This window comes from Ischnura elegans, chromosome 9, assembly GCF_921293095.1.
Source record: "Ischnura elegans chromosome 9, ioIscEleg1.1, whole genome shotgun sequence".
NCBI lineage: Eukaryota > Metazoa > Arthropoda > Insecta > Odonata > Coenagrionidae > Ischnura > Ischnura elegans.
In genome coordinates this window covers 111,223,153-111,245,916 of record NC_060254.1, presented here as the reverse complement: position 1 = coordinate 111,245,916, position 22,764 = coordinate 111,223,153, and the positions used below count along the sequence as shown (strand labels likewise).

Here is a 22,764-nt window from a genome sequence, read left to right as displayed (position 1 = left end):
GAGCGTAAAATCATTAAAACATAAAAATTTTAAGTTACAGCATTGGATTTTCACTTAAAGATATTTTACCACCTCTCACTGTTTTAATATACTTACAGGTAAGATAATGATCGATTCAGTAGCTGAAAAAGGCTATATTTCTTTAATATATTATAACTTAAAAGAAAATGTGCTAAGCAGTGCGTGAAAATCTGGTGTGCCAATAACTGGAAACAGTGTGCCAATAACTGGAATAAGGGTGCCAATAACTGGGATTATTGGACTTTTTAAACAATTACTTTTAGTAAATAGTTGTATGTAAAATATAATTCGCTCACATGCGGAAACTAAAGCAACATGTCTCTCAGATCTAAGGCAAGTTATAAATAAACTGAAGTTGTGATACAACGGTCACAAGAGTTAATTTTCTTCGTCAAGGTCCTTAAAGTGCCAATAACTGGGTAGTTTACCCGATCAGCGCTAAGCCTCGCCTCAAGGTCACCTCACAGGGAGGCAGCGGGAATCAGAAATAAGTCTCACGGAGTGATTTCCCGGCATTCATACTTACGCGTCGCGTTTTCGCGCGCTTGAAAATTTTCACTTTTCATTTAATCGCGAAAAATAGATACCGTCATTTAAAAATCTAAATGCGTGAAATGCGTACTCCAGGTGTAATAATCTTTCGATTTAGGCAATAAAAAATAATAGGAAACCACCCTATTGAGCCGTAGACCCTTCCTATGATATTTCTATCCAGTTTTCTAAGGGGTTCTTGCATAAGTTAAGCGTGCCTTACTTCCAATATTAATTCTGTTACCTTTTCGAATACTCGAAGTTTTCATTTTAGCATCAACCGTCTCAGGCAGATAAGACATACTGATTTGGTCAAACGGCGGTGGACCAATGTCACTCCGACGGCAGAAAAGGATGTTTTCGCTCATAAATTTCTTCACTAACTGGAAACCATCGAACCAACTTCGCCATACGATCGCACCGCCGAACCACTCATCAAAAATTAAGTACAACAGGGATTAATACAATCATGACTTGAGAGTGTCAGAGCTTCGTGGCTTTTAATGGCATTTGATCTCATTTCTCAAAGGTTAAATGAAGCTAACACGCGAATGATGCAAAAGGACCACAAAACCTCTTAGTCATACATCTCCAAGCAGAAAAAATGACGCTACCTCAGAAGACAGAGAAATCATTCTCGACAACACGTCCATTTTGCAATTAAAATGTTTCAAGTTTTAATGCTAATTAGAAATGACATAACAGAAAGCATATTAGTCGCATTCTTACAAAACCATCCGTTAACAATAATGTTACTACATTATCTCAGTTGAAAACTGGAGTCGAATTTGAAGATCGAGATAATTTCTTTCTGAATTGAAAAGCAAAAAAATGTAAATTCATAAAAACGGTAATTGAAAGCGTTGAGGCGGTTGATACGAAGTACATAGCTAACGATCACGTTTCGTCGCTTAAGTTTCCACAAACACACACGCACAAGAAAAAGAGAGCTTTTTCCTGGTGTAGCAAGCAGTTCTAGGGAGATCCGGGAATATTTATGACACAACATAGACCTTGAAAAATATTAGAAGATGCTGACAATTGACATCGACGGAATTTATCCCGGAATAGAATTCCGCCGATAACGACTGCAGCGCTGAGACTAGGTGCTGACGTAGTCGCGTTTTTTAAATTCCATACTGGTAAATTTCGCTTTGGCGAACGAAATACAAGCAACGACTTCATGAGGACGGACACGGTGGATTTACAGCAATCGCCATAGAAGTTATCTAGTAGAATAAATTTTAAGCAGAATGAGAAACCCGCTGGTAGCAATGGTGCCTGAATGTATGTTCACGTTTGGCATGAGGTGTGCAAAATGGAATTGCGGAAGACATAACGGAATTAGCCATATTAATTTCAATTATAATTTCGAATTATGACGAAATCACACTCGGTATTCGGACAAATTTCTTCGATGCGAAGTTCTTATGTTCACACAACGAAAACTTTCTGTTTTGAAAAGGCTCATGGATTAGTACGGGTGCTCGTAAACTACACAGCCCTATAGACAGCGGTCATCGAGTAATAAAATTGACAGTGGGGGAATTTAATTTGTGGAAGTTCTGCATAACAATAATAGAGGCGCTTCATACTTTCCACACTTATTATTACGTTATCAAGTAAACTTCAAAGTAAACAGCAGGGACGCAAATTCTCCGCACGCAGAAAAAATATAAACTGTTTTCTACTGATTGAATGAACTGGAATAAAATCATCGGCGAAAAATTATACAGGGGTGCCTTCTAACTTTCTACAATAAATACGGAAGAATTGTAATAACAGGAACTTCAAACACAGTTGATCTGCTGTAGTATATCAATCTTAGGATCTGACATCCGTTAAAGAGCCAGAAAACAAAATAGTGACAGTTCCAGGAATACCCCATTCCAAAATCCATTGCTTATGATTATCATTGATTGGTTTAACGACCGTAACGGCATTTTCAAGAACTTTAGATACAAATACCTAGATGGTGACATTACCGCAAAATTATCTCAATTATATTTTTTGCTTGTTTTGGCAAGTTTTGTCTTCACATGAATATACACGTATATTTTGCTGATATGCATTATATTTACATGACCGTGCGGTGAGCATGCGGCGGTCCTCTTGCAAGCTGTATGTTGGTGATAGGTCACCCCCTGCCAAACACCCTAGAGGTGGCTCGCAGATTATTATGTAGACGTAGATTTTATACACACTGGTGGTCGGAAAGCCTAGGCGAGGCTGATAATGATGAATGCGATTCGAAAAAAATACCAAGGTTCTGTTGGATTCAACAGAGACATAATTTCATAATTAAAGAGGACACGTTGGACAAAGGAAGATAGATACCCTTTTAACGATAATGTTCCGTCGTAAGATGTAACTATCAAAGGTCAAAAAGCAATCGGAGAGCAACGAGAACGCATCGCCCCAACTGCTAGCGCCTTCAGCCATTCATATAGAACAAAAATCCCTCTCGCTTTCAACGAGAAATCCTTCACGGCGCGCCTCGAGAATTCCTTTCCTTCCCGCGCTAAAAAACACTCACAGAAACACAACAATCGCGGAGAGGGACAAGGGTAGGGGGCGGGGGGAGGGGTTTGAGGAGGAGGTGGGAGCGGGGGGGGGGGGGGAAGGGAAACGAGGGGGATTATTTCTCCTCATAACCACAACGCCTCTCGACGAGGGAAGACCTTGCACTTGCCACTATGTGTCGCGTGCGACGCCTGCGCAGTCGCCACTCAACTGTTCCCGAGAGAATCGAGCCCGCATACGAGGAATAAAAACGAATACTAAAACACCCAATCAATGCATCGTAATAGATCGTCACAGCTCATACAATCGACGTAAAACTGTAATGCAGCCAAAACCGGAAACACTCGGCCATCGTTTACGTCAAAATATCGCATGAATAGAACGATTAAAGTGCTGGAAATGGTACCATTTCAATCGGGCGTACCAATGTGAAAATTTATCGGGTGCCACATAACGATATTTAATCGGTGAAAATATAAAAACAAAAAGGTGTTTTGATCTGCCGAAATTGCATGGCTTTTAATCGGACGTGATACCGCGTGATAACACGATATTTGCCGATATTTAAGGAAAGAGTAGAAAATTATGGGCTTAAGAACACAAAAAAATGCTTTAAAACGCAAAGAAAATGGAAAGGTGGAGGAATCGTTCCATCGATTAGACAAAAAGTATAATTAATATTAGTAAAACCTACATATGGCAAACTAAATTAAATAAAAGACCTTCAATAAGAGATATTTCCTTTCGAAAGCATTGACCAATATATTAATCGACATTCAACCAGAAATCAGACCGCAAAAGTGAAATAGTTGAGCTAGCATAGTACTACGTAAGCAAAAAGATGAGAATCTTACAATCTTTGCTATTAAACACACTTCCTCCGCTGTTTTCTAAGCTCTTCATTTCCGTTTGTGTTCCGGCAACTTAAGGGAGACCAAGTTCTACGATTCAGGCGTGGGACGTAGGATGAACTGAATGCAAACGATTCACCATCACAATGATAACAAAAAAAGAATAACGTAATGCGGTGCGATTTGTCAAAAACTGACACGAGCGAACCGAGAGCGCGACGCAGCTTTTACAAGAAATAGGCTGGAAGGCGCTGGAGGCTCGAGAGACTACGTGCTAGGCTTTGACTGCTTGGGCAATCAACAAGACAAATCTTAGACGACGACAAATTCAACATCAACTAATTGGAACCACACTATATTTCCACGCCCGATATAAAATACTAATCAGAGTGAAGTTTGCCCATGGGTACGGGCACAGGAACTCGATTTTCCCCTGAAGCATGAAGGGCTCCAACAAATGCCCGGTAGAACTCGGACAATCAAATCTCTAACCAACGCACCAAAGTTTTTTTTACGCCTGACGTCTTAACACCTAGTACCACACGCCGATTACGGCTGGATGATGGGTAGTGTATTGATGTAAATGATTACCACACTAAACTACTCTTCAGTACGGAATAGGTACTCGGAAATGTGAAGAATAAGATAATAATAGTTTCAACACTAAGAAGCCAAAAAATATTCCTCATTTCCTCCGAAAGTCGACAAGAAGTTAGGCCCGAAAACAGTTATGCAATGGTGGAATCGCGAACTACTGAGAAAAACTGGATAAAAATGTGTGGAGGAGTGAAAGGAGGATAGGAATCGGGCAGCTAAGTTTGTTTGACCGGACCGGAAATTAAGAACACTGTCCGCCGTCGTCACCTTCCGGATTCTACAAGGTACCTAGCTGAACGATTAGTCTCTCCCGCAGGCAGAAATCAAGATAAAAATTCACACACCCAATCCACAACGTTCCTTCACTAGACAATAACATATTTACATCCGCCGCTCTTAGGAAACTGGTTTGGCATATAATAATATCCGCCGCAATTTCATTTCCCTTAATGTCCCATGAAGACTTAGGCGCAGAATGAAATTTCATCACTAATGCCATCTCGTCATTAAAACGATGTCAGGCACCGAGAATATTTCTGTCCACCATGGTTAACTTCTACAACATTTTTTTTTAACTTTCATCACGAAGGTGCACCTGCCTTCCGCACGCTACACTATGCTATCACACTTCTAGCGTTCTATTAAGCATTTTTGCCTTAACCCCAAATTATTAGAGCATAGAAACATACACATTCTTTATACGGCCTATTACCGAATAAAATGTGTCGCATTTTTCCCAAAGCATTCTTTAACGATATTATCAATAAAAGACACATTGTTACTTACACAATATATTTGATAAATTCCGACCGGATTCGGCTGTATTGCCATTATCAATTACATAAAACACCCTTTAACGAGATTTAACCATTTTTCCCGCAACTTTACAACCATCAACGTCTATCGGGTACAATCCTAAAGTAAGATAAATTTAATTTCATATGTAATTCACCTGGAGTAGACACGCGTGAACTCTACTTCGAAATTAAACGGAAAATTCAACTTTCTAAAGCATCAAGCTTTATGTCCGTACCGTCAGAACAAAAAAAAATTAAAGAAGAACGCGAGCAGGCATAGAAATCTACAGAAGTTGAAAACAATTTATATTTAAGTTCTATATTGGTATGTTTAGCCGCTCAAGTATTTATATTTTATATTCTCTTCCATTCAGAGCATATTTTTATACAATTATAACTTCTCTTAAAGTCACTAATTTTTGTTTACTGTGGTTTTTTTTCCATACATCACTTTCAACGCCATGACGTGAAACCTTCCCCCAGAAGGATGGAAGTTCCAAAGACAATAAAATTTGACCCACTCTATCCTCATAGTAAGGACACAATTAATGAAGGTATGAGGACAAAAATCATCGTTTCATTGTTGATAGATAAATACAAAAAATATTGGGGATTTCGGCTGCCATAAATTGATATATGACCTGTGGTCACTCTAAACTCAAACATGAATAACTGAACATGCAACAGTTTCAAACAATAAGTGCGAAACAGAATCAAGATCGCCGCACCCTCACAACAAATCCAGATACATTTAAAGTTAAACCATGCATCAACCACCACACGACAACCCACGCTTCGCATCCGGCAGTTCAATGAGCGAAGCTAGGAGGAAAAGACTCTGAAAAATAGCAGCTACGTCTAAGTTTACATTAGCTTACTTAGCGTTAATGTACTCCGTAAAACTTTCCTTATCTCTTTGAAGCTCCAAGGGACCGGGACGTGGCCAATTACAGTACCTCGAACGAAAGCAGCCAATGGCGACGGAGAATTTTAAACTCCAAAATAGTTTCACATAAACCATGACTAGCGGCGGCTAAGACCTCTACACATTCCGACCTGGGGTCGCGGTATGCGACTTGTTTCACAGGAATTGTCGTTTTCCATGGGTCAAATGAGAAAACGTGTCACCTGGGTAAGTATTGCAAGAATAAGCAAAGTCATAGACAGTTACGATGACAAATCCAAGTCATTTGTTAAGAAAATCATGGACGAAGGCACTATAATGGAATTTGAGCAAAAAAAATCACGCGGAAATTCAAATTAAACTTCGCTTACGCTCAATTACTCGTAAGTTGTAGCACGTAGTTGTAAAAGATAGTAAAATCTTCGAATTTATATGCAGAAGACAAGAACTCTAAAAGAACAGCCGGTAAGACGGTTACTGCGCGCTGTCTTCAACCACTCTGCCTTGATTTGCGACAAAGCTGTAGAATATCACTAAAGAAAAACATCAGGAGATAAAATGCGATAGATAAATGTGCCTGAAGTACAATTTCAATGACATGGATACAAAATAGCACACGCATACCCTAGACTTTTCAATATTTACGGCCCAGATTTCAACCTTGATTATGGGCAATGACTGTCAGTCGAAGCCCAGTTCAGTAACGCATTTTGCCATTGATGAATGCAATACTCAACACATTCACGGTGGGAAAAACAAAGTGTCGACGAACTTTTGCTATGCTTCTTTCGAAAACGAAACCCTACCGTCTCCCCACAAATTATCGACTTACATTCCGAGATATTTCTAATTATATGCTCAATGGATAGGTATTGTGAGTATTATTAGATAATGGCAATTAACTCCTACGGGCCGGTTTCATAATGTGAGGTTAACGCTAACTACAGGATGATACAACCTTCAACTTAATCAGGCGGTGACTTACACCTATAGTTAAGTTTCTGTATAAGATCAAATTTCAAGCTCACCAGAATTAGCCGTCACCGACAGGTAGTGTTGAAGGCCATTTTACACGGGACACGGAACTGCGCAGGTTATAACAGCATTAATTTTTGAAATACCGTGGAATTGCGCGAATGCATGAACGAGATTAGAACGGGCTATTTTGCCATCTCACGTCCGCGCATTCTCGCATGTCTTCTAGCAATTCACCGCTTTACACGACGCAATTTTGACTGCGCCTTCGTACACACGTCAGATTGTGCAAGTACGTGCCCCGTGTAAAACGGCCTTCATGGCTGCCGCTAACCAGACGTTAATAAAATTGGTTCTAAAGCTCGACCCACTGGATCATTTTCGCATCCCTTCCGAATTCGCTTCAAATCTAGCGCCCGCTTCAATTATGGCGAACAAATTACCCTTTCACGCAATCATTTTCCGTGATGACTTCGGGGATAAAAATTACTTTTCCCTTCACACGACATTTTCTGTTGCTGAAACCATCTCCATCATCACCGTATTTCCGCCAATCAGCAAGAGATAAATACGAAAGTGTCGGAATAAGCGATGCAAAAAATGGACGGTGGGAATGACCGTGAGATTCACAAAATGATCGGTCGAGCGATCACTCATTTGTCCCTATTTGAGCAATCAGTCTGAGGGAAGGAAGATACGATCGTGTGATTGAGAGCGGCTTAAGAGAAATGACAAAGAGTGGAATGTTGAGACAAACCAACATTAGGATCGATAATGATGAAATCAGAGGGGCGGTTCAATCAAACACCCCCACCCCGCTGGGAGTAAACGACAAGAAGGCCCTCACACATAAAAAGGAAACCCCGAATGCGAAGCGAGCGAATTCGGGACACTCAATTCAAAGTCGACCATTCGCACCTGTTCCCGCGAGGGAACGTCCAATCGGGTTAAGAAAACAAGTTTCCACGGGGAGGCCCAGCACGCAACGCAGGGGAGGACGACAATGCACGGCAATTCGCGTGCTGCACTTGACTCCCATTGCCTCACGAGAAAATAAAGCTCAAGAGAAGAAAGGAAAAAAAACGACCTGCCCGCACGTACCCAGGAATCCAATTCGAGGAGGAGACGGAGGACCGCAATGATTACATCTTGCGAGGCCAGCGGCTGACCTCGCCGTGAAAAACGATTACAAAAATTGGTGGTTACAAGAACCATCACTCTCTTATTTTTCTAGTTTCCTCAGGAAAAATCTGCTCTTTCACTATTCTGTTACAAGCCTCATTATCAGCTCTTACTTATCAGTTACACATCTGTAACTGTCAGCCATAATAGCAGCTAAGCCATTAGTATAGTTAATCGCTCCACTCGCAAAGTCGGCAAAATGCATGTAGTTCGTTTTCTTTCTTTTTCTCCCGTTTACTGTTAAGGGTTCACGAGTCCTTGTTTTACGAAGGCGTAGCGTATTGCGCGCTGCATGTTGAACACCTTTCACCTCCTGCCAAACACCTAGTGTTTACGCCAAGAAGCATCGCGGGATCACTTGCGGAAGAGGAAAAACAAGAGCATGAGTACACGAGTGGATAAAGAGGCACTCGCGAGGAACTGAGAGGGACAAGGCGACACGGAAGAGGAGCCAAGGACGAAGGCGAGACCTTGAACATTCGATTAATACGCGCCGGTTCCTAACCCTTCCTCTCCCACACCCATCCGCGGAATACTAGCGAGCGCTTGCGGGCTTGCCGACTACACTACACCAAAGGGTTAAGAAAGACACAAATAAAATATTAATTACGATAAAATGCTTAAGTTACGAGACTAGTACCGGCAAAAAACTCTAGTAACAAATTATTGCGGTTTTTGGAAAAAGCTTTTCTCAAGAACGGTTGTCGTGAGTGGGTGGATGGCTAATGATTACGATTTTCGCGGCCACTTATCAATTTGTCTTCTGCCTTCAGCGAAGTTGTCCCTTCCGAGTTGGGGAAGGGATGGCGGGAATTCTCGGCTGTGCACATAGGTACCGACAATTCACAGCGAGGTGAACTGCCAAATAAGAGCAGAGGCGACGCAAGATTTTTAAGTTTTTGAAAACACGCGTGAATTTAAATACAGAGGGCACTCATTTACAAAAGGGAAATACAACAAAGAAATATCCACCGAGGGGGTAATTCGTTATAAAATAATATTTTGACTCTGAAGGGAATTAAATAAATTAACAAGTTACAGCATCCGTAATTTTACCGTCCCTTCCGGTCGATAGCTCCAGGCTGGAAACCCCATCTTGAATTGCAATCGAATGACAGTCGTTAATACGATAAGCGATGAAAAAATGGACGGTGGGAGTGACCAGAAAATGATATGTCGAGCGATCATTCGTTCCGTCTCCAAAAACCTATCGCCGGAGCTATAACTCTGAGGAACGGAAAAAAAACGATCGTATTATTCAAAGCTTCAGAATCTGCGTACAGACCATTGAACCACACTCGACAGGGAACGGTCAGCGCACGCCTTTGAACAGTCTACATCACGGAGGAATCCCACAACAACACGTAAGGGGACAGGGAACAACTCCGCAATAAGAAAATAGGAGCACTTAGGAGTGAGGGGGAAATACAGATGAAGGGAAGGGAACAACACGAAGAGAAACGTGTGCGAAGGAAACCACGAGCAAACAAAACGAGGACACTTTGAACCAAGGGGACCACTACATAATAGAGGAAGCACCAATCAGTCCCGTTTAAGATTGGTTTCTGTAGTCACTTTCGTCGAAATATATATTAATACCTTTCAAATATGTCCAAAGCGCGACGATGACTGCAAAGCGGTCCATTTATTCTTAATGTTTTCTATGTAATCGCGAGCACTATGATACGAAATTTTAACGACATTTGATAGATTACACGACGATGAATATAAATTATGGTTGAAATCCCTAATCACAACTATTTTTCCGTGAAACTCGGATCGCTTTATCAGCCAGCGACGGGAGTCACGAATTTACTCCAGATTAAGTCGCAAATATTGTAGCAGCCAATATTCAAGTATTTTCCCGTGAAATTCGGATCGTTCCGCCATCAGCGTCGCGATTGGCGATTTTGTCAAATACATTCATATGCGAAGCGGTTGACGACACATTTAGAGTCTGAATGGAGAATCCTCGATTATAACATCCGTGCCTTGAACATTCGATTAATTCCTCCGTGGATCCTTTTACACCTTTTCCTCCCCCACCCCTGCGAACACCATCTCCCCCCATACACCAAGGGGAAGGGACTCCCCACGTGGATCGAAGTCCCCTCATTTCCCCACCCCCAGACCTTCCGCCTCCTCCCCCTCGCGACCCTACAACTACCAGCAATGTAGCGGCCTCAGTCTGTCGTTTCAGTACATATTGTAGATCACCGCTCACTTGATAGAATCAAAGGCGAATGAAGTGTCGGTCACCACCTAAATCATTCACGACCGACGTCGGACACAACCTTTGCCTGCACATTCATTTAATCCGTTTTTAACTGAAATTGATCTAATATGTGAGTACGCCAGGGTGCCCACAAATATCAAAGCACACAATTCGAACAATTCCTCGTTTTATAGGATATATTATAAAAATTATCAACATTACATTGAGTTTGGATTTTTATTTTAACCATGATGATTTTAGACAAGTATTACTTATGCAAGGATTGCCTAACATAATAAAGATTCAGTAAAATGATAATTAGTAATGATATTAAAAGAAATAAGTGCCAAAATAAATCTGTAGAACAAGTAATGTTTTAATGCCACAGGGATACATATATTGGAGTTTTAAGAAGAATACTGGAAGACAATACTTCCGTAATCGCAAAAACCCGAATTATAAGTAATTTATTACATCTTGATTCCTTTGTTAATAGCATCATCATCGGCTGAACGCAAAGTGTGAAATACGAATCGGGAGCAATTTCTATTTTTCAGAAAATAGTGACAGATTTCTTCTTCCTTTCAATTTTGGTGCATCACATTCACCTGAAAATGGTGAGCTTAATTCCAAAACTATAATAGACTCAAACAAACATGCAGAGAAAGTCCACGTTATTCCTTAATTACGAACGCATTCTACGCAATTTTGTAATGTATTAGTAATCGACCACTTCCCTCAATAGTGCCATATGAATTGGCAAAAAACATTCCTTTATCCAATACGCACTTGAACGTTGTTGGGGGAAACGACCGACAGCCGAGGTCACTTGGAGAAAACTCTCGGTATCATTTATTGTCGACGTGAACTTACATAATAATCCAAGGCAATATGTATTATAACCACTTTATTAATAAAACATAATAGTAATTTAACATTATAGTCAAACTGCTGTTTTCATTTCACAAGCACCCGTTTCTTGATCATATACAAAATTTACAGGGTCACTCAAATGGTAACTCAGGGAAACGACCGGCAGCAAAAGGTGAATGGCGCCATTAACTCGAATCCTATACCATCTATTTTCATCCGGCCCTTAATTTATTGCACATAGCTCACGATAAAGCTCACGAGAAAATGGGAATTGAAGGCAAAAAATATGCATTAGGGAAATCTTGCAACACTAATATGAAGAATTTATTAATACTAGAGACATCCTTCTAATTAAAAATGTAATAATATGAACTGATTATCATGACGTGAATAACAACGGTAGAAACAAGACCCGGTAGATCGACAATTTCGGTCGATCGGAATATTAGGAGGGGTGGAGAAAAACCAGGGTTCAACCAGCTCTTCAAATAAGGGCTGACGAAGGGTCAACGGCATAACACCCCATTCCAAGGAGGGAAAGCTTCTCCCGCATGCAATGCAGCCCCGATGAAGGATCTTCAATGACAACGAAAAGTCTCACTTCACAACGGCAATTTCAACCGGAGCCTGCGAGAGCGGAATTCAGGACTCGTACCCCTGATACCTACTACGCATTAACCTGGCGTATTTTCGAGGGAGCCCACGAGCAAAGTCAAGAAAAAAGACAATTAAAAATACACCCGCATTGGATTTTGAATAATTCTTCCCTCCACACACAGCCGTAAGGAGAAAATATTTTATTAAATAAGCTACTGCGTCCCGACGATACGAAGCGGGTGATAAATATACTTTCCCATACCATCTTCAGTACTTCCCTCGGAAAACAATAGAAATTATCTCTGCAATGAAAGGCTTATTATTAAAAAATTGCGAATACTTTTACTTTAAGAAGGCACTTTCGGTTAATCCATCTTAGTTGCATAAGGTGCACTACTCCACGAAAGAATTCTTAATTTCCACAATTTTTAATTTTTGTGATCAAGTTAACTAAAATTGCGACGTCTATACGCCGTTCTCCAACGGAGGCAGTGATCACAAAGAGACGGTGTGAAAGCTGGAAGGAAGCCACGCTGCGTTTACTTTAAAACGTCCCTGAGGAAGATTCCAGGCATTTTAATGCCTTGTCATCCGTTGTTACCGCCCCAAGCGGATTTTAGAAAAATGTCAATAACCACGGAAATTAATAACGACGTAGTACAGCTTATTTCGTAATTGAAAACTCTTGGAAGTGTATATCCACACTGTTGGCTCATCCTATGGTTCAGATGAACACTAAAGATATGGTACGGCGGATCTTGAATGGGAAGAGTCAACTAGTATAAAAATCGTGAATAAAATAATGACGTAGAAACGGAGTGGGCTTCATGGAGGACGTAATGTACATTTCAAGAGCGAACGTATTGAAATAACCAGGCGGAGGAAATCAATGAAAAGACCGGTAAGAGGAACGACGAAGATGGTACAAATTAGAAAAATGCATTCCGATAATAACAATAATAGAAATCAAATCGAAAGTCTATCATTTTTCCAACTTCCTTGTGATTCCTTGTCGTATCACATTCTAAAGTTTTCGTTCTCATTGTAAGCCTTACTTCAACTTTTGAGTTCTAAATGTCCAACAGCACATTATCTCATGTATATCTTCAGATACCTAAACACGCTATTACTCACCCTGACCTTTCTCATGCAACGCGTTTTTAAATCAACCCCATGAAATCAACTGCGCAAATATACCCCTCAACATACCTCTGATTCCTATTTTTTCTAAGAGTGTATTTTTCTTGCTGACGACCAAAGTTTTATAGTTCCTATAAATTTTTTGTGGGTCAAGCACAAGTATTATTTTTGTACTGCCTCTGAATGTTTTTGGGACTGTCAAATGATTTAAATTAATAAATAATAATAATACGATATTAATAATTACTATATATACGAATGCGAACACCAATGATTAAAACAATTACCTACGTATGATCTTAGGTTTTCCCGGCGTATCAGTTGAAGAAAAGTTTCTCGGGTTTTCCACCGGTTGATATCGTCCATGTCTCCCACTGACGTTTCGATCCGCGACTTGCTGATCATCTTGTCAACCATGACATCAACCTCGACAACATCAACAGGTGGAAAACCCGAGAAACTTTTCTGCAAATTAACTACGTATACGACCTCCACTCAAATCTGCCATGTATAAACGAACGGTTCGAGGCCGTAGAGTCTCCGCTACTGGATGAAACCACTCGACCGATAAAATTACCGTGGTTTACCAGTTTAGTGAAAATTGTGAACAAAATCAGCCGTGAATTTTCACGAGGTTGAGTCCGAGCATTCAATTCTGAGTGTCAGTGTTCCTCCAGGGTGAGCGGAGTAAATCCTCGATGTAACATAGATACGAATACGGGGGTGTGAGTGAAAGGGGGGGGGGAGGGTTGTTGGAAACACAACAGAGCGGCGAGGTGGGACACGGAATGAGGAGGAGCACCCAGCGACCCCTGCATTGTGTGTGTGTGTGTGTTGTTGACGGTGTCCAAGCCTTACAAGGGAGAGAGAGCCCCGCCTCCCTTGACGAAAGTGGGTTTGGCCGGGAGCGTGGGGACAGAAGCCTAAATATATGGAACACGCACTGCACGAAAGGGAAGGATGAGGCGATGTGCTTTAAGAGACGGGTTTATACGATAACAAATTGCCATAAATCCTCCGTACGGACCACTTAGCGTGATATTCCAGTACCCGTACATCAATGAATTACGTACGTTCATAGAAAAAAACTAGCGCGAAAATGAAAGTGCAGGGGTTGGGACGATTATTTGTGAAAATTATCGTGTACCTTTGGAGCGCTATATGTCGCATTAAGTTTTTCTTGGGCTAATCAACCGTGTTTTGTTAGTAATAACTGTGAATCGTAGATGAAGAAAACTCGGAATTAATAATGTGTTTATAGTACGGAATTGAAAAGTAAACTCCGGAGAATAAATCGATGCGTCCAAGAAACAGCTCAACTTAATTTCATTACCTAGTGGCGGTTTCCTCTTATAGTTCTGCAGAATAGTGATAGATGGCGTCTGGTTCACGCTAATTTTAGTTGTAAGAACACGCCTACGATATTTTTTCCCCTAATACTAATTTATTAATATTGGTTGTTGTTTGTATAAACTGGCCTCAAGGAGGTTGGTTCACAACGGCACAAACCCAAACAATTACCTTTCCGAATGTCACAAAGAATGTTGTTATTATGAATTAATAGTACTTTCAGGTTTTGTCCACTTGTACGACCTTAGCTCCATTTTAATGTAATTTGACTTCATTCATTTGCATATCACAAGAGATACAAAAAAGAAGTGGATCTGGAGCGAAGCGTGTTCTTGAGGAGGTTGACCCCATGTACGAAGTACGAAAATTTAAAGCTGTACTCTTCTAATTGCATGTACTTAATCGATGGATAACCACACAAATAAGACTTTTCGGGCGATATTTGCCGGATGAGAGGGAAAAAAATTGATTGATGCCAGAATACGTACGTAGTGGACAGATGCCATGTGCAACGCACTTAACAGAACCTGGGTAAGAGAATAGGCACATCAGGGAAATAATTTTTGAGTTTTTAGCACGTTACTGCTTTAATTGAAGCCAAATCGCGTCTTTTACAAGAAAGGCACCACCTATTTCATATATATTCCACAGGACTTCATAAAGTCGGAACATTTTTATTTCAAAATATGGAATGATTTACATTATTTACCCCACTTATTTCGCTGTTTAACCTCCATGGATGTCGCCTATGATGAATATTATTTTTTCACGGCGTAAAGGAAAAACAAGCATTTGTTCTGTATCGCGGTATCACGAACCAACCTCTTTGAGGTAGAGAAAGTAAAACAAAAGAAGGTGACCGAGCGGGCTTCCTTCGCAAAGAGAAGGCTGGCAGACGAGGAACATATTACGTAGAATGTGAGTGAGGATGGAGAAAGAGGATAACACCCGCCACAACATCGCCCGGTGGTGACCTTCACAAAAATTTTTCGTCATCTTCCCTTTCCCCAGGGCCACGGCTGCAAAGGCCCACCACCTCCCCTCTTGGCCGATCGGATCTCTCGCGCGGGAAACTACGATGATGAAGTTAAATGGAGCACGAGGAGGGAATCGGGTGGAATGAACTGCACACTCGGCTCACCTCCGACACGCGAAAAGCTTGACACAAACACCGACGTCCCCAGAATCGGATGCGAGGAAATTTCAGCTAGGCGATGACCAAATTCCTCGACTAATCGAATCCTACGAGAGAGGGGCGGAAAAGGAGACCACGAGGGTTGCATTATATCCTCGAAAATGGGATTATACCGCACGCCGGCCGCAAGTGAAACGTAAAGAACGGCGTGAGGCGAAGATGAGATGATATCACCTTTAGTTTTGTTTTCAACCACACCATAAGGACTGCGGCACTCGTCTTTGACCACTTTTCTCCATGCCAGAACAAGGCCTAACTATTTTGTACAGTAGGCGTTACACAGGTATTGAACGAATTGGGCTGGGTGCCGCTAGTGACTCGGAGGCTACGCTCTAGGCTTAGGTTGCTCGAGCAATTGAGAATTCATACCTTCAAGGACGACACGGAGATCATATGAGAACCCCACAAAATTTCCAGGTTCGAGAGAAACGATAAATTAAAAGGGATATTTTGCCGAACGAATAACTATAGGCATTCATTTTTCCCCGAACAATGTAGGACAGTAATAAATGCTGGACGAAACTTCTTTGGATGATTTCCTTATTATTTGTTAGCGGCTGAATCCCTAACAACCCCCGCCACACGCCTACTGAGGCGGTTTGCATCGTAGTATGTACGCGTAGAAGCACAAGGAGGACGCTTCGCTACCTCTCGACCAGTCGCTCGTTTTTTTACATGGCGAGCCCCTGGTTCATAACTTGAGATATCTACTTGAAATATACAGGGAGCAGAACTTTGCCAACATAGCCAGAATCCCAAATATATAATCTTTACATCTGAGAGAGTTTGGAGGAGTAATTTTTAATTTTAGATACAATCAATAATTTTTGACACTCACATATTGTATATATCCTCAAAATTTAAAGACCACAGCTTTAGTTTTAAATATTTATTTCGTCACCAAAAACGACCAGTTGAGCTGTAATAATGAATCCTTTCAATCCTAACTGACGACAAAAAAAAGAATACAATAATACGGGAAACACTGAACCATGGTCACTATCAAAATATAATTTTTTGACACCACTAACCACCAGAGTTGCACAAGATTATTGCACAAAAATTTCAAAAATCTATCCTTTCATAAATTTTAGGATTGACTTTGAGAAAGTGAATCCCACCATAAATGTGTTTGGTGGGAATGCAACCAAATCAAAAGTATTGGGCTACACAGATAGCAAGCAAGCCAAACATTCAAAGATACAAAATAAAATGTGTCCCAGAGCACAAAAAAATCAGCAAGGGTGAAATTGCGTTAGTTAGGTCCCCAAGCCCCAGATCAACTTCAAGAGTCAAGAATGGAACAACGACATCAACACACAGCCTTCTTGGCCTAGTTAGTGATAAAACACAGGACTACTGATAGATGTTTTGTAAAAAAAGCAAGTAAGGAATTACACACTTATGTTAAGAGAGAGAGTCTTGCCCTCCGATTGTAGGAACATAGAAAATAATGCTAGTGAGGAGGGTAACTTTATATCAAATCCGCCACTCTTATCAGAAGGGCAATTGGACACCACCTCTATGGTCAACCATCCAAGGTGAAATCCTAACGTATAATATTTATACAGTGGCGGATACAGATGGGGGGCGCAGGGGGCGTGCGCCCCCCCCTTGCGGGTCCGCATGTATTGCCGAACATTGCAAAACCACAATTGTAACTTTATTATATCATAAGATGGCATTGTCTTTTCCATGTTTATAATCACTTTAAATAAAATTTTCATATGCTCTGCCTGTGACTTGATCATCTTTTATTACGATAAAATTAAAGACAATTCAAGATATGTTGCGCCCCCCCTTGAGTTTTTTCTGTATCCGCCACTGTATTTATATGAAAGAAAGGCACAACTAAAAAAATGGACCAAAATGAATGGAAGAAAAATATTTCAGACTTAATACCTGACCTGGATACAAAATGCTACTGAAATTTACTCCCTATTTCTAGGTTTAATACTAAATTTTCAAAACAGAAATATTTAAGCTTCCTACAACACTGCATTCAAAATCAACTAGTATACTTGAGGAAAATGAAAACAGTCACACATAAAGAAAAGTACTGGAAAACAAAGAAAGTGACCCCTTCAAAGTGAAAAACTAATTCACTGTAGACAAATTGATTTGAGAACAAGCCCGATCAAAAAAACTACCAAAAATTTTCCTCTTAGGGGAGTGAAACAAAATGTAAAGCCAATAAGAATAATACGTTAAGTAAAAACAGTTGTACGCAATTTTACATTCCATATTGGTTTTTAATCATGAGTACATTATACCTTTTCAAAAATGTCTTGTTCCAATGAAATAGTATGCCAGGAAATGAAACGCCATTTATGGAAAATTTTATGTAAGTACTGGTTTAACATAGCTTTCAGCCATGTTTGTTCCAGCAAGTATGCAAGTAATGTGCCTATAAATTGAACTAATAGACCGTGATCTTCTTCTAATTCTCATATTTGAGAAATAATGACAACTTTCTAGCAGATGCAACATTCAAGGATAGAACCGACAAACCATGAAGAATTGGAATATTTGTAGGTGGAACTTAGTATTGATACTTGACTAATTGTGAGACTTAACTTGTTAAAGAAGATCTCAGGTAAATGTGGAAAATGTTCCTCTGACAACCAAAGACATTTTTAATAAAGGCTTCATTACTACATTAATTTTGGAAATGGTAGGAGAAACATTGATTCAAAACAAAATATTCCTTCTCCATATCATAAAAGACAACAGTAATTAATTACCACAAATTTTTAAGTCAGGCTGAATAATGTGATATGCCATTTTAACAGACATCCATAGAAGAAAACGCTTCAAAGCATGCTCAATCTCACTACTCACTGATCCATCACAGACATAAAATTGGAAAGAGCATCAAGAAATAAAAGAAAAAAATAGCATAGAAAATACTCATGAAATATCACTCGCCAATATTAAGTCATACACAAAAACTAATCAATGTGCCAGCCTGCCACACCACTAAAAAATTCACTAATTGTCAGCAAGAAAAGAAACTGGAACAACTATCAGACTGCATGTTCATGTAATTAATTCTAAATCCCTTCGTAAAAGGTTTTAACGTTACATGGATCGCGAGACTAGACCTCGGTATGAAAACTAACTTATCAATTATGGAGTGGGCAAAGAGAGAGAAACGACAATCCACAAGGTGGTTTTTCTACAAGTAAAATTTTCATACAGGATCCATGCAGCAATTGTTTCAGGCATAAGAAATAATAATAAGGCGAAAGTAAAGAAAGAAGATTCTACATATTACAAAATAAACAGGAAATTTCGTAGGTTAAGCATACTCAAAACAAGTGATGTGTAACAAAATATTAAAAACCAAAGGCAAGCAAGAACACTCATTAGCACATTGAGTTTCATGCCTACCTTTAGGTCTATAGAATTACTTCCTATGTGGTTGACGTTTGGCAGCGAACCACCCCGGTAAGTGCCAAGTGATTGATTTACATGAAGATGCTGCTTAGGAAGGGGAGGATTCACCTAGAAACGACAAGAGTAACTGAAGCATGGACTATAACACGCATAGGCAATTTAAAAAATCGTCGACGGATGACTACAGCTGAAATTAGTACATAGGTGTCTTGATAATGGCAATGCTCAAGGAATTAAAATAAGCTCTAGCTTAAGGAGAAAGATCAAATTGCAATACTGCTACCTTTAGAATAATACATCATATAAAATATACGAGCTTCAGAGAACAACTACTACCGTGTAATAATACAACATACATCGACTTAAAATGTCAATCACAGGGTAGACGTGCACTTAAATAATTATGTACTTAGACAAAAACAACCACCAAGGCCTTGATGGGATAGCATTCCTAGAAACAAGTACTACAGGAGAATATAAAAGATATTCCAATATTAAAGGCTATACTTCCACTCCCCAATTGATATTAAATATGAAAGGAATACTCAGGGCCATTAAGATTGCAAACCAATGGAAAACAATTACGGTGCTGGCGTCTAGGGCGTCATCGGTTACAGCTGCTGCATCATAAATATAAATATGTAATGCTGAAATCCTTATGAACATGTGTCTAAAATACCAAGCTACATTTATATCACCACCAAAGGCAGCACACCAAAACACTTTCTTGTTCCTTCAACATAGCAGGAGCAGAGCCACTGTTTATGTTACGACCCGACTTCCAATTTTCATTACAGCAATAAAGAAATATAATTGACAACTTTACTCACTCGGGCGATAACATGGGACACTTCCTGCAAGATCTGATTGAAGGCAGCAGTTTCTTCGGCCTGCTTTTGATTGTGCAAGGCAATCTTTTCACTAAATTTCCGTGGGTTCGCCATGATGGCTGCTTCTGTAGTTTTTGACTTGCAAGGTAACGCAAATGGCCAATGAAATCGCTAGGTAGTGAATGCCATCTGTTGGAAAACATACAAAATTCCAGATTGGAAATGGCCGCGTCCATATCTAGATGGAAGTTCTCACCGGTATTATGGAAAAATATCGGATCATGGCTCAACCTATCCAATTTTATTCCTTGTAATTCAGTTTTCTTTGAGTTAATGTCAGCGCGCTTAATTTTTCGCAAGCATGGGTTCCGAAAAGTGCTGTTTCCCCTGGGAAATATTAATTTTTATAGTGCCGCAAATCCTTACAGTGGCAATGGATTGAATACCCCTGGTGAAGTGGATACAAGTAACGAACCGTATTCAGCGGCAAGACAAGGTAATTTGTCCCGTTGTCAGAAAATATATGTGAATCCAATTACTTCTCTCGAAAGCAAGAATCGAGGCCCGAACTTCAGGCAACCATTTCGTATTTTCTCTAGTGGAGATGGGCCTAATCCCAAAGGCCTCCCCCCACTCATGAACTTTCCTCAGATTATTTGGCCCAGCTTTTTTAAATCAATGAAGAATTGGATTTTGTGTACAACCATAGTTACGCCTTATTTTGACCGGGAATTCAACCTGCCAGACTTCATTGGTGGATCAAAACAGGTATTTTCATATGTCTTTTTGAAGTTTTTGTTTGTTATATATATATTTCTTCATACATCGGATAGCCTCTATTCCCCATTACAGAGAACAACAATGGTTGTTGTTTTTGTAATCATCAATTATAATAGTTATTTCCTACAGTATGTTCATGAGATTGTTTCATTCAATATAGGCGGTGGAAGTGGTGTCACAAGCTATCTCGAAGGGAGATTGGGATGCGCTGCAAGAATTGGTTGTGGAAGGAACTATTGCTGAAATAAGAAATTCTGTTTCCAGATTTTCAGTCCAACAGAGGCAAGACCTTGCAGTGAGCAAAGAAGATATCTATTTTTCGTTTCCCTACCAAGTTGGAGTTATGTTTGATGATGAGAAGGAAGGTAAATTAATTTAATGTTTACTTATGTACTTTTTCCTATAATAACTGATGAAAACCCCAATTATGAAGTAAAAATAACAGAAATTTACTGAATGTCCATAAGTATTTTAAGTACACGTACATTCAAAATATACTGTCAGTAATGCCCATACTTGGGACAGGGACTTAACTTGGGACAAAAGGGGCCTTTTTACCTTTTCAGGTTGGCTACCCTGATGAAAACAATTTTTCTTAATGTCAGATCAATTTTGTATCACAGTTTACATGTGATACAATACATAATTACAGTAACCAAAATATAAATTATCATATTAAAATTTACATTATTCCTTGAATTATTATTGTTGACATATTTATTTTCAGGGGAGTTTAGTGGGTACACTCAGTGTTAGCCTGAATAAATCTGACTTCTCCATTGTATGAAGCAATATTTAAGTAGATTTTTAATGCTTGCTTCTTACTCCCACTTTGTCATTTGCCCTCTCTTCTCAGCAAAATTCTTCTTCCATAAAATTAGTTCTAACGCAAGTTAATGTGTGTGAATGAGGGTCTTTTTGAAAATGCCAACAGTCAAGTTTACATGATTTCTAATTGACTTGATGGAGAAGGAAAATCATCTCATATTCTGGGTTCATATGATCTAGGCAAGTCACTAGGAGTGATGTATTGTATTGTGTAATATTGAATTTTCTAGTTGCTATTCATTGTGAAACATAAAGAAAGAAAATAATCATTGAAAGCAAAACCAAGCTTTAAAAATGTGTCATCAATCTTTTCATGTAAATTATATTAGTTTTTCTGTATATTTTATCTGAGATCAAATAATATTCACCATTTATTGCAGGAGAATAATTATTGTATATGGGATTGTTGATGGTAGCTAATTGGTAGCATGGTTTTATTCACTATCATTTGGACATTTATTTTTAGGTGATAAGCCGCAGCGTCGCTTTGTTGAAATCACCATGTGCTATCATGTGCTCTTAGGCCTCAAGGAAATGAAGGCTCAGAACGTTACTCCGCCCTTAAATGTTGGTATGTCTCCTGAGTATCAGCATCGCATATGTATCTGCAACTACAGGTTTATTCGTGAGTTTACTAAGGGGAAGGAAGAACAATCTAGCTGGAAGATCAATGTTGTGAATCATTTCAAGCCAGCTGACTTCATCAATTCATGACGACAAAGAGTACTCTATGATTGGAGGACTTACTCAGATGATAAAGGTTTTACCAGTTTCAGAGTAGGGTTGCAGTGTTAATGAAAAAGAAATATCGTTCTCTGTAAGATACTGTTTTCATGTTTTGCTTTAGCTAGACTGTGATGATTATTTAACTGAATGAGTTATTCTGACTTACATTGGATTGTAAAGGAGATAGTTATTGTTTTTTATGCAGAAAATACACATTTTCACTCTGTTTTGTTTACTTTTAATGCATTTTTTTAGCATGAAAAACTTGGGTTAATTTTGTCTTGGACATTTATTAGGGTAAAATGGTGTTTCAGAAAAATTAAGAATTAATTTGATGCTATCTTTAAGACAGAAAACCTTAGGTCTTTGGTTTTCACTTGTTTTATGAATGACTTCCTAGTATTCTGCCCTTTGGAAAAAAAGAAGGTTCCAAATAGTATCAAAGTTAAG

General features: G+C 39.5%; 2 protein-coding genes across 9 annotated transcripts in view; one reads left to right on the top strand and one right to left on the bottom strand.

The window, feature by feature from the left end:
• The window catches only part of LOC124165351 (CREB-regulated transcription coactivator 3-like), a 146,399-nt gene extending 126,211 nt beyond the window's left edge, over positions 1-20,188 (bottom strand). For 6 of the 7 annotated variants that reach the window (XM_046542708.1, XM_046542709.1, XM_046542713.1 and 3 more), the window contains exons 1-2: positions 19,981-20,105; positions 19,145-19,258 (exon numbers count right to left, since the gene is read on the bottom strand). In XM_046542708.1, the coding sequence (XP_046398664.1) occupies positions 19,145-19,258; positions 19,981-20,094 (228 nt within the window). In that variant the 5' untranslated portion in view covers positions 20,095-20,105. Of the gene's footprint in view, positions 1-19,144; positions 19,259-19,980 lie in introns of all 7 variants that reach the window. The other variant, XM_046542714.1, reaches the window with a different exon arrangement.
• Positions 20,189-20,202: 14 nt separating this feature from the next.
• LOC124165353 (m-AAA protease-interacting protein 1, mitochondrial) lies at positions 20,203-22,541 on the top strand. Of its 2 annotated transcripts, XM_046542719.1 has the most exons (4): positions 20,205-20,476; positions 20,580-20,748; positions 20,921-21,125; positions 22,055-22,541. In XM_046542719.1, exons 2-4 carry the CDS (start codon positions 20,617-20,619, stop codon positions 22,300-22,302), a joined length of 585 nt encoding a protein of 194 aa, XP_046398675.1. In that variant the 5' UTR covers positions 20,205-20,476; positions 20,580-20,616; the 3' UTR covers positions 22,303-22,541. The 2 variants fall into 2 exon arrangements, with proteins under 2 accessions (XP_046398674.1, XP_046398675.1); XM_046542718.1 differs by having other exon boundaries at positions 20,203-20,748.
• The last annotated feature ends 223 nt before the right edge of the window (positions 22,542-22,764 follow it).

What these genes read in the sequence shown, in the direction of transcription:
- LOC124165353 (XM_046542718.1), top strand. Translation starts at nt 20,203, where the DNA reads ATGGCCGCGTCCATATCTAGATGGAAGTTCTCACCGGTATTATGGAAA. An exon ending in TCATTGGTGGATCAAAACAG is followed by an intron (nt 20,749 to 20,920) that starts GTATTTTCATAT and finishes CATTCAATATAG; the next exon opens with GCGGTGGAAGTGGTGTCACA. An exon ending in GTTTGATGATGAGAAGGAAG is followed by an intron (nt 21,126 to 22,054) that starts GTAAATTAATTT and finishes ATTTATTTTTAG; the next exon opens with GTGATAAGCCGCAGCGTCGC.